The 18132-nt window shown below is 50.8% G+C and overlaps 1 protein-coding gene across 4 annotated transcripts in view; it reads right to left on the bottom strand.

Moving 5' to 3' along the window:
* The window catches only part of ASTN2 (astrotactin 2), a 1128670-nt gene that overhangs the window by 270030 nt on the left and 840508 nt on the right, over positions 1-18132 (bottom strand). For all 4 annotated transcript variants that reach the window (XM_069573835.1, XM_069573834.1, XM_069573832.1 and 1 more), the window contains 3 exons: positions 11269-11393; positions 7248-7352; positions 4183-4362 (listed from right to left, as the gene is read on the bottom strand). In XM_069573835.1, coding sequence (XP_069429936.1) covers positions 4183-4362; positions 7248-7352; positions 11269-11393 — 410 coding nt within the window. The remainder of the gene's footprint in view (positions 1-4182; positions 4363-7247; positions 7353-11268; positions 11394-18132) is intronic.

The following is an 18132-nucleotide window of genomic DNA, read 5'->3' as shown; positions in this document are numbered from 1 at the left end:
TAAGCTGGGACAAGAAACTAAAAACCTCACAAGGCACTCGAAGCCTGGCCTGGGCGCACAGGTGATGGCTGAGGGAAAGTAGCAGACTGAAGAGCTTCCAAGGGAACCGCGCCTGGGCTGGGAGTTTCCCGGGATGACTTCAGCTACTCTAGCTGCCTCCTGAGGTCCAGCTGTCCCTGGCTTCTGTCAGCACCATCCAGCTGACCTGTCCAGCGCTCCAGGCCCCTGCAGACTGGTGGAATGCCCGGAATATCCCCTCGGTGACAGGAAACCCCTCCTCCCTGGCTGGATCTTTCCCGTCCTCCTTGGCATTCCCAGTGTCTCTCTGGAATCTGCATCAGAAGCTGGGTCTGTTATTCTAGCTTTCACTTCGCCCTATTACTCGGAAGCAACACGTAAGTGTCAACCACCACTTCCCCTTTCTGCATCTAGAGCAGATACTGCTAATTGATCACAGCGTTCTTTTCTAATGACCCCGGTGACCTCCACACAGTGTCTAGACAAGCCACTCCTCAACTGATCAGAACTCGCATATGAAACAAAAGACACAGGCCACCGTGTGACGGGGACTGAGGTCCCGACTGCACGCCAGCCACCTGCCTTTCTCCAGCTACCTATCAGTAGCTCAAAAATAAAACAGTCTATCACAAAAATGACAAAGTATTGGAAGGCTCATACAGGCTGAACCCACGTGTGGACAGCACCCACGTCTTGCCTACTGTAATGCCCCAGCACATAGCACAAGGTCTGCAGTGAAGAAGCACTTAGAAAATACCAGTGAACCAGAGGGTAATGAGTGATCAATGTGACTTTCTTTTTCTATGGAATGCACACTTAGAAGCACTTATGGGAATGAGAGTGAAGCTCTCATGGGAGATATTTCAATCAGGCACATTCACCCCAACCCCCTCGACCTTCCATGATCTCTAGTGTCTGGATCACGACAGCGACCAGAGCCCCACCATTAATTAGTAAACCTGGAAAGACCGGGACATTGGACTCAGGTTGGAATTTAAACCCTAGTTCACTCAGTAACACCCTGTGTGGTCCAGCAAGCCCCCGATCACTTCTGAGTTCAGATCCCCCTTCACAGTGATGAGAGGTGGGTCATCTTGCCTTTTTTGCCTCAAGGCATACATGGAAAGACCAAAGGCAGGCCTGTACACTGTGAAGGGCTGGACAATGTCTGTGGTTGTCATACACGCCCCATTTGGTCTCTTCTCTCTGAAACTTAGAAATTACTTTGCCTGAGGTTTCCTGACAGGGATGTAAGAAGAGGTACCAGGACTTGAAATCTTTTCTGTCCCACTTGAAAAAGGCTTTCATACTGTTCATGGGGTTCTCAAGGCAATAATTCTGAAGTAGTTTGCCATTCCCTCCTCCGGGGGACCACATGTTGTCAGAAGTCTCCACCATGACCCATCCGCCTTGGGTGGCCCTGCCTGGCATGGCTCAGAGTCTCAGTGAGTTAGACAAGGCTGTGATCCATGTGATCAGTTTGGATAGTTTTCTGTGATTGTGGTTTTCATTCCAGAGGCCATGGGATTGAAGAGACAGAGCTGATTCATTGGAAAAGACCCTGATGGTGGGTAAGATCGAAGGCAGGAGGAGAAGGGGGCGACAGAGGATAAGATGCCATCACCAACTCAATGAGTTTGAACAAACTCCAGGAAATGGTGAAGGACAGGGAAGCCTGGCGTGCTTAAGTCCATAGGGTCGCAGAGTTGGACACAATTTAGCGACTAAACAACGACAACTGTCCCGCTTGACCTTGTTCTCATTTGTCCTCTTCCTCACAAACTCTGCCCCCAGAGCGATCAGCTTCCAACCCCAGATTCATCCTGGCCTGGTCCCCAGTGAGCCCTGGTCTCACAGATGTCAGTGACACATAGCTGACACACAGATGTTGGTGACACAGAGGTGGCTGGGGAGAGAAGAGACACACCTCAACTCGCTATAAGTCTAGAGTTTTTCCATTGTTCAGGGAAAAGTTTCCAGCTTCTCTACCACTTCCTCCCCAGCATCACTTCCAAATTTAAAAAGTAAAACTACAGTGTTTGATGTCACCTCAGGTAAAGACAGAGAGGAAGAAACACACAGGTCAGTTAAGCCGTCTTAACACAGTGCGTCACTGCGCTGTTCTGAGGCTTCCCTGGCTCAGACGGTAAAGAAACTGCCTGCAATGCAGAAGACACAGGTTCAGTCCCTGGGTCAGGAAGATCCCCTGGAGGAGGGAATGGCTACTCACTCCAGCATTCTTGCCTGGAGAATTCCATGGACAGAGGAGGCTGGTGGGCTACAGTCCATGGTGTCGCAAAAAGTCAGACACAACTGAGCGACTAACATTTTCACTTTTCACTATCGTCCTGTTCTGCAAGCCAATATGGGAGAGAGGAGAGAAAAGTACCTTTGCCTTGTAAGCCCAGAAGGCAAAGCTACAGGACCAAGTTCAGCCAGCAAGTTTGTGGCAAACTGGAAACCTCTTTGAGTCTTTTAGGGGACCCCTGGTGGCTGTGCCAGCTTCTGTCTGCCTGTCTCCCCATCCTACTTGTCATAAACCACTGGACAAGGAATGGCATTTTCTGGAGTGAAAAAGTCCAGGTCCTGGAAGCAGCTGAGGAAGGCTATGGGTGGGGTGCAGCCTGAGAGTCATGTCCCAGGCCCCAAATGCAGGACGAAGCAAATTAGTTCCGTGGCCACAGTGAGGAAGGCTTTTATAAACATAACCTAATTGTATTACTTCGAAGTCCAGGAGCTTATTGCTCTGCCTAATGATGTGTCACGTTATTTATAGGGTAGCACAATGAGACTCCTATTGATTTAATGCACTTCCTTAAAGACTGTCATTGTCACAGCCATAAAACGAAGCCATTCCCAGACAACTCAATTATTCCCCTGCGCCTATAAACCACCCCGTGCCCCACACAGCTGCACACAGGAGGGAAGGCGGTGCGAGACCTTGACGGGGTGGAGGGTGCCAAGGGAAGGGTTCCAGAAAGGACAAGGGCAGGAGCTCCATCAGCCGGGGATGAGGGGCAGGAGAAGACCTAGACGGGGAATGGAGAGCCCTCTCCAGGGGGGCTGAGGGACTCTGAGCAAGACTCTTCTTTCCTTTCAGCCTTAGTTTTCCCAGCTGCAAAACGAGAGTGCCGAGCCCAGTGAGAACTGTCAGACCCCTCCCAGCGCCTGCATTCTCTGGTTTTATGAGTTACGCTTGGTTTGGTTCTTGGAGGCCATGTGGCTGGACCACATGGAGAAGGTACAAGCCCATTTTTAACATCACTCCTCACCCTTCCCATCGATCGAGAGCCTCTCTTTTTAAATTAATTGATAAGAATAGTAACAATGATAACAGGAAGTGATCTTCACCCTGCTGCGTATTAGCTACGTGTCCACAGGGCACTTGACTTGTTGGCGTATCCGACACTCATTTTTTCATTGGTGAAATGAGCCTGTGACTACATGGAACTGCTATAATAATACACAATGTATGTATGCCATATTTCCGCCTTTCTCAAAATGTTATCGTATAAACTACTTCCCTTTAATGTAGGAAGTAGACAGGAATAGCTAAAGTACCCATTTCACAGGAAGGGAAAACTGAGGTGAGAAGGGGACAGATTTTCCAAGGGGAGTGACAGAGGTTGGTCTCCTGCTTCAGATAAATAGATGAGAAATGGAGGGAAATAAGACCTGGTGACCCTGCCTGAGGGTAAAGGCATCTCCATGGCAGAGTCTTGAAACTGTCCCCTCAGACATGAGTTGGTCACTCCCAAAGGAGCCAGCGCTCCCCTTAGGTTCTTCCAAGAAGCACGGAGAGAAGGTGTCAACGAGACAGCTCTCCCCTCCCCTACAGTTTCCCCAGCCTCCTGACCTTGGCAGCGGTTTTGAGAGGACAGAGTGGGAGACAAGGAACCCTCAGCAGAAGGCCAGAGTTCTGGAGTCCACCCTGGGGCCTCAGAAAACGCCCGAACTGAAAGAATCCCGAGGAATCGTCACACAGTCCCTCATTCCATCCCCGGTGAACATGAAGCCCTGAGAGGCGCAGGGACTTGCTTACGGCCGCTCAGTTTCTACGTGGCAGAGCCAGGATTTGGCTCCCAGGGAGCTCAGTTATCTCCCCAGCAGCCTGACCTCCATGTCTCAGCTGGCCGCCACCTCCAGCAAGCCCTGCAGGCTTACCTTTCTGGTACTGGAGCCACAGCTGCTGCTGGACCTTCTTGCTGGGGAAGTGAATGATGCAGGTGAGCTCGGAGCCGTAGAGGGCCTCTGCGATGTAGTGTGACCCATAGTGCTGGATGAAGGACAGCAGCTCCTCCCGGCTGCTCTCTTTGGTCAGGATCTTGAGGACGTTGGTGAAGCCTGGACAGAGGAGGAGCATGTGGAGGTGGTCAGAGTTGGGAGGCTGGCGCCCGGCAAATGGCAAGTCCGGATCTGGCACCTTGTTCACCATAGCATCGGCCAAATGTGCATATGGTATCTCTCCCTTACTTGGCAAAGACCGCTCTCTCTGGTGGACACACGAGACACCACCAAGAGGGAGCCAACAGCAGAAGAAGGACAGATGCTGGCGACCCAAAAGCCACAATCAGGAAAAATCAAAGCTGCGGTCTCCCGAGCAGCTAGCGTGTGGCGGGCATGCTGCCAGGTGTCCCAGCCACTCAGTCTAGTTTAACCTCGGTCCAGCCCTGCAGTCCCAGCCATAATGAGCCCTGTCCAGTAGATAAGCAAGTCAAAGGCCAGAGACTGGAAGTGATTTGCCTTGGTCCTCCAGCCAGAGGAGCTAGGATGCCAACCGACTTCTGTCCTCACCCCAAAGTGCACACACTGCTCACATACCCAATTACCCTGGGCCTGAACTGTCCACGGCTGGAGCCCGAGGGGCGGCACTAGCCCAGGCTCAGCAGACATTCGGTATCCTCAGATGTAATCCCTGGCTTAGCTTCCTAGAACCTCACTTCCCTTTCTGTCTCCAAGACAATGGTCTGTTCTTTCTCCTGCCATTGTCAAGGGCCTCCTTGCTGCTCCATTGTCCTTAGTCCTATGCCAAAGAGGCCTGAGTCCCCAGTGCCTGGACAGGGCCTGCACGGCCATCACTCAGCGCCCACTGACCCCCTGCCCTCTTCCTCCTGCAGGCAGGTCACCAAGTGACGCTTTCAGGAGCCTTAACACCTTCCGGGCTCTTCTGTGCTCTGGATAAAGCCCAGTGACCTTATCTGGGTATCCCAGGGCTCCAAGCTCATCTCCCATGAGCACATACATTAGGCTTCACCTCTGGCCAAATCTGTTTTCTTATTTCTCCTGAATGTGATTTGGCATTTCCATCACACTTTCTTCACTTATATCTCTCCCCAACTCCGAACACACACACACACCCCACCATTTACCTGGAATGGTCTTCCACTTCCTCTCTGAGTCACATACATGTTTCCAGACCCAAGAAGCTTTTCACACCATCCTGGCCTGGGGCACCTACTCCCTGTACCTTCAACAGGCATCACCTTGAAAGCAGAAGCTCTGTCCCATTTGTCTCTAAATCTGCACACGCGTCCTTTCCCACCACAGTTTCCAGACACGGCAGGTGCACCGACTCCATTATGAGAATAAGAACGACCGACTCCGCGCCACATCAAAGTAAAACATAAAAGAGCAAGCGTTTCTTCAACACTGAAAATGAGCTCCGATTTGCAAACGTTTGGTTTACAAGGGGGTTCTCAGGAGCGTCATTATTGATTAATTAAACCAGATACACTTTTGTAGTTGTAACAGGAACATGGCAGTTGTTCACAAGCACGGTGGAAAGGTGTAGATGGTGGTGAACACAGGACAGGGCTCAGAGAATGGGCGCTTGCCTAGAACAGCCCCTCTCACCAACCCGTCAACTCATGCAACGGGGCAATTAATGCAACAGAGCCAATAATGAGACAGTTTCTGCTCAGTAATAAAGAACACCACGGAGAGGCCCTGTGGCTCTAGGCAGACAACACTGCCATCAAGTCCTCGACACACTCCTGTTCCGCCACCTACTAGCTGTGTGACCTTGGGCAACTTAACCCCTCTGACCCTTGATTTCCTTATCTGAAAAATAAAGGGATAAAGAATGCCTTCCTCTTGAGACTGATGTAAGTCCCAAGATACGAAACATTATAAAGCGCTTGGCTGGTGTCAGCCATAATTACTATTTACACTTCCTCAATACCCTGGCTAAAGAGTTCCATGGTGCTCAAGAACAAAGTGATACTGGAAAAGAAAAAAGATAAGAAAGCAGCTGGCTGATAATCAGGAGACACTCAGACAATAACCCAGTGGCAGTGTTATGAATAAGTCAGGGTAGAAAAATCCAAGTTTGGGCCTCATCTTTCCAAAGTCCATTACCCATTCCTTTTCCGGTTTTGTTTAATTTTTATTCCTTCATCAAAAAGGAGAACCAAAAGGAATATAAGGCACAGGACTAAACAGGATCCAAGCCCTATCCACAGTTCACAGGTCAGAGTTGAGGTGCAGGAGACAGACAGGGTTCTGATACGAATCAAGTACCTGTTAGTGCTTTAACATCAGCAGTTGAGCACAGGGAATTCCCTGCATTATTCCCAGGGGAACAGATAATGGGGGAGGCATCTCCCCCAGGATATGCAAGGAGGTCCAGGCAGAGGGAACGGCGTATGCAGAGTCACAAAGCCAAGAGAGAAAATGTCCCATTTTCAGAACTGTAAGTCCCGTCTGAGACTTGTAAGTCTGAAACTAAATGTCCCATTTGAGAATTATAAGATTCATGTGGGAAAGATTCATGTGGGCAAAGTGTGAACAGTGCGTGTGTGTGTGTGTGTGTGTGTGTGTGTGTGTTGGTGGGGGGGGCGGGGATGCATTATTGCTGAGTAGGAGGAGATGGGCAGGAAAGGAAATCAGGAGAGACTAGAGGAATCAGTGCCTGAAAGAACCCACATGCCTGAAATACTTCGAGAATGTAAGCGTGAGCGAGACTGTCACACCCTGTGCAGAGCCCCCCTTCCCCTAGGAGCTGCTCTGACTTCCCAGAATGGACAGCGGCCCCATTACTGCACTGACCTCCTACAACGTGTGGCCGTCACCATCTGTCTGCTTGTCCTTCCACCCTCCCTGTGAGCTCCTTGATGGCAGGGGGCGAGGCCTCATTCCTCAGCCATCCCCAGTGCCAGCATGGGCCCTGGCACGCCCCGGGACCGTGCTGAATTACGCCAAGTCCCCTGGCTGCGGACGGCGGGGCTCACCTGCCGAGAGGGTGATGGTGCTGAGCTTCACGCGATAGAGGTTGCTGCGGACCCGCCACTGCTGCACCATGGGGTACCCCATGGCCTCGTCGTACCTGATGTCTCCTGGGGAGGGAAGAAGGTCACGTGAGCCCCATGTTTACAGGCCTCACCCCACAACCCTGCCCTGCAGCCCTGGGCTCTGGGGAACGGCCCCCTCTTCTAAGCTCAGCCCTCTTGGGCCAACGGTGGGATCTGCACCCCGCCTCCGGGCCTCTTCCTTCCTGGCCTCTGACCTCAGCCTCAAGCTGCCCTTTTCTCTCTGCTCTAGAGCTCACATGGCCCCTTTACCTTACAGGCAAGAGTGGGTTTCTGGTTCTACTTAACCCCAGAGGCAATTTGCCATGGGGCGCTAGACACTGCGGTGCCTCAGTTTCCCCTTCTGATCCCATGGCTACCTAGGCTGACCTTATTTAAGTAGGCGTATCATGAGACGCAAATGAACTAAGAGCAGTGGAAGCTTTATGGTAACCTCGAAATGTCCGACACGTGCACTGGGGGCCCACACATCACCTGTTCCTGAGGCTACTTTTGCACAGTGACAGCAGAGTGGAGCAGTTGTGACAGAGAGCCCATGCAGAGCCTCGCACGCTCACTAGCTGACCTTTTATGTCCGCCCACTCTGTACAGACTGTTATTTCCTAACATGGAAACATGATATGTCCTTTGATGTCTCATAAAATACCTGTGTGCACACGCAAAAGCTTCCCATTTTAAACAAGACCAAGAAACACTAGCTAAACAAAGTTAAACAAGATTTAAAAAACAGACTGTATAATTTCTCAGCTCCGTGAATAAATTAATGTACATTTTAAAGGTACATGAAGACGGCGCGCGGCATTTTGCAAACGTCTCGGCCGAGGAGCCCCATTTCTAGGGCCCACTGACACTCAAGTTTCATAGAATACATTTTTTGAAACCCAGGTATAGACAAAACATAAACAAAGAAAAAAAATAACACAACAAAATGTTAGCAAGTGGTTAACTTGGTTAGCAAGTGGATGCCTAAAAGATGCCTGTTTTCTGATTTATATTCATCTCCATTTTCTAAATTTTCTACTCTAAGCACTGCAGACTCCCTTTTTTGTAATCAGAAAAAAAAAAGACATGAAAAAGAAATGCTAGTCACATCAGCAGTTATTATTTCTGTTGTTACATATCCTCGGCAAATGGCAGGCACATTTTCCATCCTTTTCTCTTGTCCCCTGGTGCGGAGGCACTTAAAGAGGTATTTGATACCAAGATTAAAATGAGAATCTCATTGGAACAAATGATTTCTTCCTGGACATTCCTACGGTATTAAAGTTGTCCATTACTGTCAACTTCTTCTTCTTCTTTTTTTTTTTTTCCTCCCTAGCCTTTTCAGAAATAATGTAATTTTTTAGAGGCTTTCATTTTAAAGTAAAATATTCATGATCCCCAAAGATAAGTCCACTGGAGCGAGGTTGTTTTGTTAGAAATATGTCCTCTCTGTTGGTCTGCTCTGCCTGCCCTGCCCTTCCTTTGCAGACACTGGGGAGAGAAGGGGAGAGGGTGGGGGAGGAGGAAAGGCCCGTGTTTTGGCTCAGGGTGAAGGGACCAGTCTGCATGGGGAGACTAGACAGCAGCCCCAGGCATCCTCTGCCCCACCTATTATTATTTTTTTCTAAATGTTTAATCTTGTTTCATCTAATTATTATTATCTCTTTGGCCGTGCCTCAGCACATGGGATCTTAGTTCCCCTACAGGGATTACCCCCGGCCCCTTGCAGTGGAAGTGCCGAGTCCTAACTGCTGGACCACCAGGAAAGTCCCTGCCCCATCTGTGATTGCCCGTCCTCATTCAGAGCAGACGTGGAGGGGGTATTGGCAACCAGGGCCATCCCCAAGAGAACAAGGCAGACATTTCAATGCAGGTTGTTGATGCAGCTTATGTACTTGGTGCTTTAGTGTCCAAAGGGCTTCCCTGGTGGCTTAGATGGTAAAGAATCTGCCTGCAGTGAGGGAGACCTGGGTTTGATCCCTGGGTTGGGAAGATCCCCTGGAGGAGGGCATGGTAACCCACTCCAGTATTCTTGCCTGGAGAATCCCCCATGGACAGAAGAGCCTGGCGGGCTATAGTCCATGGGGTTGCGATGAGTCGGACAAGACTGCGTGACTAAGCACCATAGTGTCCAAAAGGAAAAAACAAAACACAAAAGCAACAACAACATCAAATAAACAAAAACAAAAGTCCCCAAACCTACTACCTCTTTTGATTATCAAAACATTTACAAGACCAACTTCTCTGCCCTCATGCCCTCCCTAAACCTCCCCTGTAAGTGATCATCATTCCATCCTACACTTTCCCCATTCCTGGCCCATACTGGATTCCACCTGGAATATAAGCGCTTTCAGTGAAATGCCAGTTTCTTGAGGTCAAGGCCATGGTCTGTATTATTCCTACTCCTGCACAGCCTGGTAAATAGAGGCTCCAGTACTCCAAAACAGACCCTGATATATCACAGACTCTCAATAAATATCTGTTTACTGACTCGCCCTCTTGCCTCTCATTCCTGACCACAAACCATCCTTGGTCTTACTCGACTACTGACCCCCTGCTTACCTGATCCTGTCCTAGATTACCACCCAAGGATTAGGAGTGACATGAAGCCCTGGGATGGGGAGGGGTGTTTTTTCTGATGAACAACAAAAACAAAAATTAACTCTTAAAATGTAACAGTTCCTTTATTAAGGAACCCCGAATCAAAACAAATAACCCTGAGAGTCTGTACCACTAGTGCAGAACCACAACGTTCTGTATCACACAGGCAGCCAGGGCCCTTACAGCCTGGAAAAGTCCCCCAAGAAAGGGCAAGAGAGGAACTGGGGAGCAGATGAGCAGGAGCAGAGGGCAGCCTGCAGTGGGGCAGAAAATAGAGGCTTCAGGAGAGCCTGCCAAAGAGTGTTTCCCTGTAGGGGAGACACAGGTTGTGGGTGGCAGCGGTTGCAGGGAACAGCGGAGGGGAGTGAAAAAGGGCAGAGGACCTGGAGCCACAGCTGGTTCCGGTTCTGGCAGATCTGCTGTGTGACCTTGAGCTGCTTCCTTCACCTGTCTGAGCCTGGATTCCTCATCTACAAAATGAGAAAAATAATACCCACCCTACAGGATGGCTCAGTGCCCAGAAAACAAGCTGCATGACTGATGTGCTTTAAGTGAAAGAGACTCCTGGTTGGGGTTGGGGTGGGGAAGGTCCCCTTATTCTATTTTAAATGACTTAAACATGAACTGCGTGTTTCTAGATTCCATACATACGTGTTAATACATAGTATCTGGTTTTCTCTTTCTGGCATTCTTTGCTCTGTATAATAGGATTTAGGTTCATCCATCTCATTAGACACGACTCCAGTGTGTTCCCTGGTATGGCTAAGAGAGGTGGGAAACGGTGGGTGGTAGGAGGGAGGTTCAAGAGGGAGGGGACATACATATACCTAAGGCTAATTCATGCTGATGTGTGGCCGAAACCAAAGCAATATTGTAAAGCATCTTTCCATTAAAAATAAATAAATTAAAAAAAAATGAACTGCATGATCTCACTTCCTTGTGGTATCTAAAACCTTTGAACTCATAAAAGCTGAAAGTAGGATGGTTGGTGGGGGTAGGGTGATGAGCAGAGGCCGGCCAAAGGGTCCAGAGGTTCAGTTCTGGGGGTGGGTGTGCTTGCTGATCCCACGTGCAGCCTGGTGACTGTGGTTAATAACACCGCGCTGTCTACTGAAGTTTGCCGAGAGGGTGAATCCAGCCTTGGCTCAGAGTCTGGAGTCTCAGGGAAGCCCCTGGTTCTTCACTGCCCCTAAGAGTCCTAGAAATGGCAGGTCCCTTTTACATCCCATCCCTCACTAGCACAGCGGCTTGGCAGGGCCCATTCTTGACGTGCTGAGCAGCTGATCCTGGAGACCAGCGTGTGGTCAGGGAGAAGGCTGGGGTGGGCAGAGGGCAGGAATCCAGTATCTGTGTGTCTTACCAGTGAGCAGCTGGAGGTCCGGGAGGGGCTCGGAGAGGACCCCCCGGCACTGCTCCTCCACCGGCAGCGGGATCACCAGCAGCCCGTCGGCCAGCTGCGGGAAGTCCTTGATGAAGTTGTTCTCCCTGTGGAGAGGAGAGAGAGACTGCCAGGTCGAGGAAGCAGAGGCTGGGGGCTGGGGGTGTAGGGGGGTGGGTGGGCAGGGCGAGGGGGCTGTGAGGTAGGAGGGCAGGAAGCTCCAAGTCAGAGGAGAGACTGGTGAGTTGGGGGCCGGGTGACAGGCTTACTGGGATGGAGGCCTCTGGCTCCCTGAATCCCAGCTCCGAGAACAGAGTGCTAATGACAGCTTCTAGAATCCAGCAGGCTGCGGCTTGAATCCCAGCCCACCACCCACTAGCTGCACAATCTTGAGAGCAAGCTGCTGGTCCACTCGGAACCTCAGTCTCCTTGTCTATAAAAGTGAGATCTCAGGGTAGTTTGAAACATTTAATGCGATAAAGCTGCCAGCTGCTCAGGACACAGTCTGATGTTCTATACACTGTATATTTGGCTGTGAAACGTCTCCTTACATAAGCAGTGACGACAGTGAGCCAGCATGAGAGGGGACTGAGGACAGTGTGGAGTGCTTGAGACTGGGCTGGAGAGAATGGCTGTCTGCATGCTCAAGTGAAAGGATCCTAAGATATCTTTCAGACTGGACGTCTCCTTTCAGAGATGGGCGAACTGAAACCTGGAGAAGGGACGGGGAACTGTCATGGACAAAGAATGGCTCAGATGCCAGACCGGATCTCCCCACTCCTAGGCCAGTGCTCTCTCTGTCCCAGCTTCTTCAGGTGCCTCTGTCCCTTCACTGCAAGACCACCCCATCAAACAGCAGACAGACCTCAGGGTGACCTCAGGGCACTGAACCCTGAGCAAAGGTAGCCTTAAGGTGTGGGGAACGGGGTGACTGTGCGTTGCAGGGAGACGGGCTTCAATCTTCTAGACAATAGGTGTGCTTGAAGTTGGAACAGCCTGTCACTGAGAGGTGGTGAGCTTGCTTTAGCTGGGGGCATGCAAGGGAAACTTCACAGACACTTGTCATGGACAGTGTCCAGGGCATCTCCATATTCAAACCTGACTTCTGAGGTCCCTTTTTATTCATAAATCCTCAGAGTTAGAGACATTGACCACAATCTGGAGAGGAGGAGCAAGGAAGGCGAAGAACAAAGGGAGGGAATGTTTATCGCTTCATTTTGCCACCTGGAATGGACAGCCTTGAAATGAAAATCAGAGAGAAGCAAGCAAAAATCCGTGAGGCCAAAGCAATGCCTTGGAAGCCTGGATCTTGGGCAGTTCAAAAGGACACGTACAAGCGTTGTGTGGCTTGGGTCACCTTCCTGTCTGTGCTCCACGTCCCCAGGCACTCCACCCCAGGCACCTGTGAAACGTGTCCTCTACTCATTCATTTAGAAAACACGTTCTCAATGTCTGACCCTTGAGCAGGTCGGACTCCAGGGGCGGACACGGTATCCCCGCCTTCAACACCACCAGCATCTTTGTCATCATCGTCTCTGACAATTAGTGACTAAACTTCTATACTTTGCCAGGACCTGGCTAAGCACTTCACATCCATTTAATCATTTAATCTTCGCAACGACCCACAAGGCAGTCATCATTATCTTCATTTTACACAAAAGAAAAAAAATGAGGTTCAGAGTTAAAAGGTAGTGAAGCTGGGGTTGGAACCAGGTCTGTCTGACCACATAGCTGGGGGTAAGCGGCTGGGCCTGGGACGGTCGACTGGGCCTGTGTGCGTGATGCTGAGTTTCTGGGTCCAAACTGGTGCATGTAAACACACTATTCTGTGCATCATGCGTGTGTCCATGTTCATCTACATGTGTGCCTGTGATCATGGATTCTGCCCAGGTGTTGGTGGCTGGCCTTTGATTCGTCTGCACACTTGGGTATGTGGAACAGCCCCGGGAATATAAAGAGAGCCTGCCAGGGGCCACGGAAGTGCCCCAAAGTAGCATGCAACCCCCACGAGGGTCTAAGGAACAAAGCTTCCTCCTGTGCCCCTCATGCGGTGGCCTCTGGTTTATGGAGCTTCCCTTGGAGACATAATGAGGTGGAGGGTGTCCCCCTGCCCCAGTCATTCAGCAAACACATGCTGAGTGGAGCCCTGAGCCAAGCATTCAATGACCCAGAGAGAGCCTGGATTCTCCCCCGGCCCTTGAGATCGTCCCAGCCCCGTGTGGGGGAGACAATACACCAGCCACGCAGAACAGGCAGTGGGGCTGGTTACTGGGGATTCCGGAGGGCTGGAGGCTTCCGCACGAGACCCAAGGTCTCCTCCTTCCCCACGAGACCCAAACGCTTGTTTCACGAGGGCACAGGGGAGACGTTTCTGAAGACACATCCTGCTCTGTCCACACTGCATCATCGCTGGGTAATCTGGAGCAAAGCACTCAAACCTCAGTTTTCTCATCTGTAAATTAGGTACCCTGAGCTCTTCATTCTGCCTTAAGGAAATCACAGTAATAAGGATGATGGCAATAGCTGTTGTCTGAGCACCTCCTAGGCACCAGGCAATGTTCCATGTACTTTACATGAGCTCTCACCCAACCACGTGAATTAGGTGCCATCAAACCAGCACCCCCCCACCCCGCCCCCAAGTTCAGAGGTGGAAAAGCTGAAGCACAAAGCAGTTATGTAACTGCTTAAAACCACAGCTGGGAAGCGGGAGATCTCAGGTGGTCTGACCCCAGAACCCACACTCTACGTTACTGTATGGGGGTGGGGCACTGAAGATGCTGACCAGGACAGTCTCAGGCTCTCAAAGCTGGAAGAGCCGTAGCACCCCGGGGTGTGCTGAGCCCAGACAGGCTGACGCCGAACGAAGGGGTCTGCTACTCGTTGCGACTTACACACCAGTGCTCAGGTGCGGACCCTCATCCAACACCATGAGATGGGCATGATCACACCTCCCCCATGCCCCGGCCCTGCCCCATACAGGCTCTGAGATGTGAACTGACTTCCCTGGACTTACACGTCGAGTACATTTGGAAAGAGGGCTCTGAAGGCAAGCTTATTACTTTTCACTTTACCTTCTAGCATCACCACTTCACAGCTTCTCCGGCTTTGATTTTCTAACTGCAGAGGAGGGGGACAGTGACCCCCTCACCGGCCCCACGTTCCTTTCCTCCAAGCCTTCTGCCTTCTCTTTAAGCCAGGTTTGACTCTGTGGGCAAATCTGACCTCGGTATGCGGCAGCACAGTGGCCAGCCTCGGGACGGCAGGGGGCCGGCTCATACTCTGCTGCTTGGAGGAAAGTGGTCTCCCTGAGCTTCCAGGCCATAGGAAGGGTCTCGAGAAAAAGCATGGGAAAAAGGGAGACCGTGGAAAGTTGGGAATTCTCAAGCTAGTGCAAAGAGCAGGGAGAAGGGGGTGGGGACGGATCAGGGAGTGAAAAGGTAGCAACAGCAAAGACCAAGGACCTAGGGTGGTCCCTCCCGACGGCACCCCTTCGCGTCTGCCTGGGCGATGGCCACAAGTACTGCATGGCCTCTGCCAGCAGAGGGTGCCCGGGGCCTTCGCATCAGTCAGCTCTCCCCGGAGGCAAAACAGGACATGCAAGCAATGGAGCTGGGGACGCTCCCCTGGGCTGGGGACCTCACACAGCCCAGAGGGCAGCTTCAGAATCCACCCACCTGGGGAAGGTGACGGGGAGGACAGCAGGGTGCTTGCCTAAACTCAGTTGGCTTGAAAACAAATGCAGATTCTCAGACTTGGGCATGGGGGGGGTGAATGTGTAGTCGAAGCTACCAGGCAACTACGGAATCCTAGTAACAGGAAGATAGGAAGCAGAGTGAGTGCCGTCTGTGTATTGATCCTATTTGCTGACCATCAGCCGCGTGCTGGGCAGTGTGCCGAGACACACGTGAGCGCGAGCGTCATTTTAGCCGTATGAGAATTCTCTAACTACTACTATTACTCCGGTTTTGCGCATGAAGAAATGGATACTCAGAGAGGTTTAGGAACTTGTCCACCTGAGGTCCACCATCAGGAAGTGACGATGGGGCTCCTAGCTTAGCATCTGGTACTCAGGAAGCACACACTCGAGGGATCAGTCCAGACCACGCGCTCTTGACCCAGAGTACCCTGAGAGCAGGGCAGAGACACGTGTGCTTCCGAGCCCAGGGATGCAGTCGTGCGTGTGTGTCTGCACAAATGTGTGTGCCTCAAAGAGCAACAGGGGCACTGTTTCTTTGTACAAACCGCTCCCCCCAAATATCCATGAAAATAGTTCCATCTCAACTGATATTAGATGGAAGCAATTCATCAGATGTTTAAAACAGCACATCCTGGGCCCCTGGGTCTGAGGAGAACTCTGGGAGTGGGAGGTCTCTTTGATTCCACAAACTTGTATTGGGGTTCCCCCGTCTTACAGAGACCATGTGAAAAGGCCTCCCCCATCTGGCCCCTGCCTCTTCCTTCTGCTTTATTTCATGAAGCACAGCCGTCTGCCCATCACTAGGCTGCACCGACGGGCCTGCTGTTCCTCTTGTGGGGCATACTCACTTCCTGCAAAGGGTCCACTCCGGATTTGCCTTCTCTCGGGAAAACTCTTGTCCCGCCCCCACCCGCGAACCAGGCCAACCCCTGCTTGTCACTCGGACCCCACATTAATCCTCTGCCCTGGAGACACCTTCCCTGGGTCACTTCCCCTGTTACATCCTCTTATAAAATTGCTCTTTACTCACAGACTTAGAAAATGATCTTAGGGTTGCTGGGGGAAAGGGATAGTTAGGGACTGTGGGAAGGTCATGTATACAGTTATGTTTAAAATGGATAACCAACAAGACGATTGTATAGGACCTGGAACTCTGCTCAATGTTATGTGCCAGCCTGGATGGGAGGGGGACTTGGGGGAGAATGGGTGCATGTACATATATAAATATATATACACTGAGTCCCTTTGCTATCCACCTGAAACTATCACAACATTGTTAATACAAGACAAAATGTTTTTGGTATTAAAAAAATGTTAAAAACTAAAAGAACTAATCTGATGACTATAAAAAAAAATAAATAAAGCTAATTATGAAGCTTGGAAAAAGAAAAAAGAATCTTGCTCTTTTCTTCCATGAAGAGTTTGATGGTTCCTATCCCAGAGGTATGCATGGGGACCTGGCTGGATACCTGCTCTTCCCACTAAACTGTGGGCTCCACGCGGGAGCCATTTCCTGGTGCCTCTCCAGGGCCAGGGGCTTCCCTAGCGATTCAGTAGTAAGGAATCTGCCTGCTAAGCAGGAGACGTGGGCTCGATTCTTGGGTCCAGAAGATCCCCTGAAGAACGAACTTTCATCTGATGAGCTTCGGTAACTTCATCTGCAAATCAGGAGTGATGAGCTCAACTTCAAGGGGTGAGGAGGATTCACATCGAGTTGTTGTTGTGTTTTTTTGGCCATTCCACTTGGCTTGCTGGATCTTAATTCCCTGACCAGAGATTGAACCTGGGCCCTCGGCAGTGAAAGCTCAGATTCCCAACTACTGGACCACCAGGGAGCTCTCCCTCAGTGATCTTTAATGCCAGTCCCTCTTCCTGAATCCCACACCAGATTCTGGATTTCTCTGAGAGCCTCTGAGAGTCCAGCACAGTGCCTGCTCACAGCCTAAGCTCCCCCAAGCATCTGCTCAACTGTGTGCCGAGGGGGAGGTGGCCTCTTCAGTCCCCCTGCCACCAGCACACCGCCTCCGAGTCACACAAACCTGGGCAGCACACCCCCAGAGCACGCGCCTCCTGTAGCTTTCCTGTCACCAGCCTCGCTCCATGCTGAGGGGAATGCCAAGCGAGGGCAGCTGGGCTCCTTGGCCACCCTCCCCCAGCCCACACAAGGTTTCGCTTCTTGCCCGTCCCCATCTAAGAATACGCATAAGCATTTTGGATATATTAATACACAGCGACCAGCATGCAAGAGCTGATCACCCCTCAGTTCTGGGGAAATTAGCATTTAAATTGAGGTATTTCAGGGAAGTAAATCACCCCAGAGCCAGCCAGCACTGTCTGTAGCCTTTTCTTATGGAGGGAAGACAAGGAATCTTGGCTTGCATGCTGCTGAGTTCACAGGGAGGGGCCACTCTCCCTGGCTCTCCGAGGCTGTCCACAGCCGCCCAAAAAGGGTGCCCCCAAACTCCCAACACTCACGAGGGCATCTCCCCTTGTTTAAACCGGGACCTATAACTTACCTCCAGCTAAGCTGAGTCTTTTTGCCAAGGGAGATGACTTTGGCTGAGATGTGGTTTCTTCTGGGATCAAGGAGTTGGGAGGCCTGTCCTCCTTGTGGCTTGATCACTGCCTGGTTGGGTGGTTGAGGAAAGCTCCTCCCTACCTCTGGAACTGGGAGGGGTGGGAGACCAGTGCCAAATATTTGTTTCTCTGAACCTCAGACTGAGAGGTATTGGACTAGATTTTGTAGCCATCCTGTTGCCAGAATCGTCGGGTCTCATGTTGATTAAACTGATGCTCACACTTGTTCACGCCCATCCCAAGTTCTGCCCTTGTGGGAGACAGAAACTCTTCTCATGTGATTTGCTTCTTATTAGGAGTCTTCAGGCAAGTGTTCTGTTCTAGTGTTCCAAACCGAGTCATTCTTTCGTTCAACTTTTCATTCATTCAACATATTTGGACTATCATGCGCCCGGTATTGGGAAAACAAAGAAAAAACAGACGTCCTCCATCCTCAAGGCGCTCACAGTCTAGTATGAGACACGTGTACAAATGCTTCATACATACGTGTGTGTGTGCAAGGTGAATGGTAGTGTTGAAAATGTTAAAAATGAAGACTTTTTCCTTCCCTATAAACCATATTGGTCTATGGC

The sequence above is a fragment of the Ovis canadensis genome, chromosome 2 (assembly GCF_042477335.2).
Source record: "Ovis canadensis isolate MfBH-ARS-UI-01 breed Bighorn chromosome 2, ARS-UI_OviCan_v2, whole genome shotgun sequence".
In the NCBI taxonomy this organism is placed as follows: domain Eukaryota; kingdom Metazoa; phylum Chordata; class Mammalia; order Artiodactyla; family Bovidae; genus Ovis; species Ovis canadensis.
Note: the sequence above shows the minus strand (reverse complement) of the source record. Positions and strands in the feature narration are given on the sequence as shown.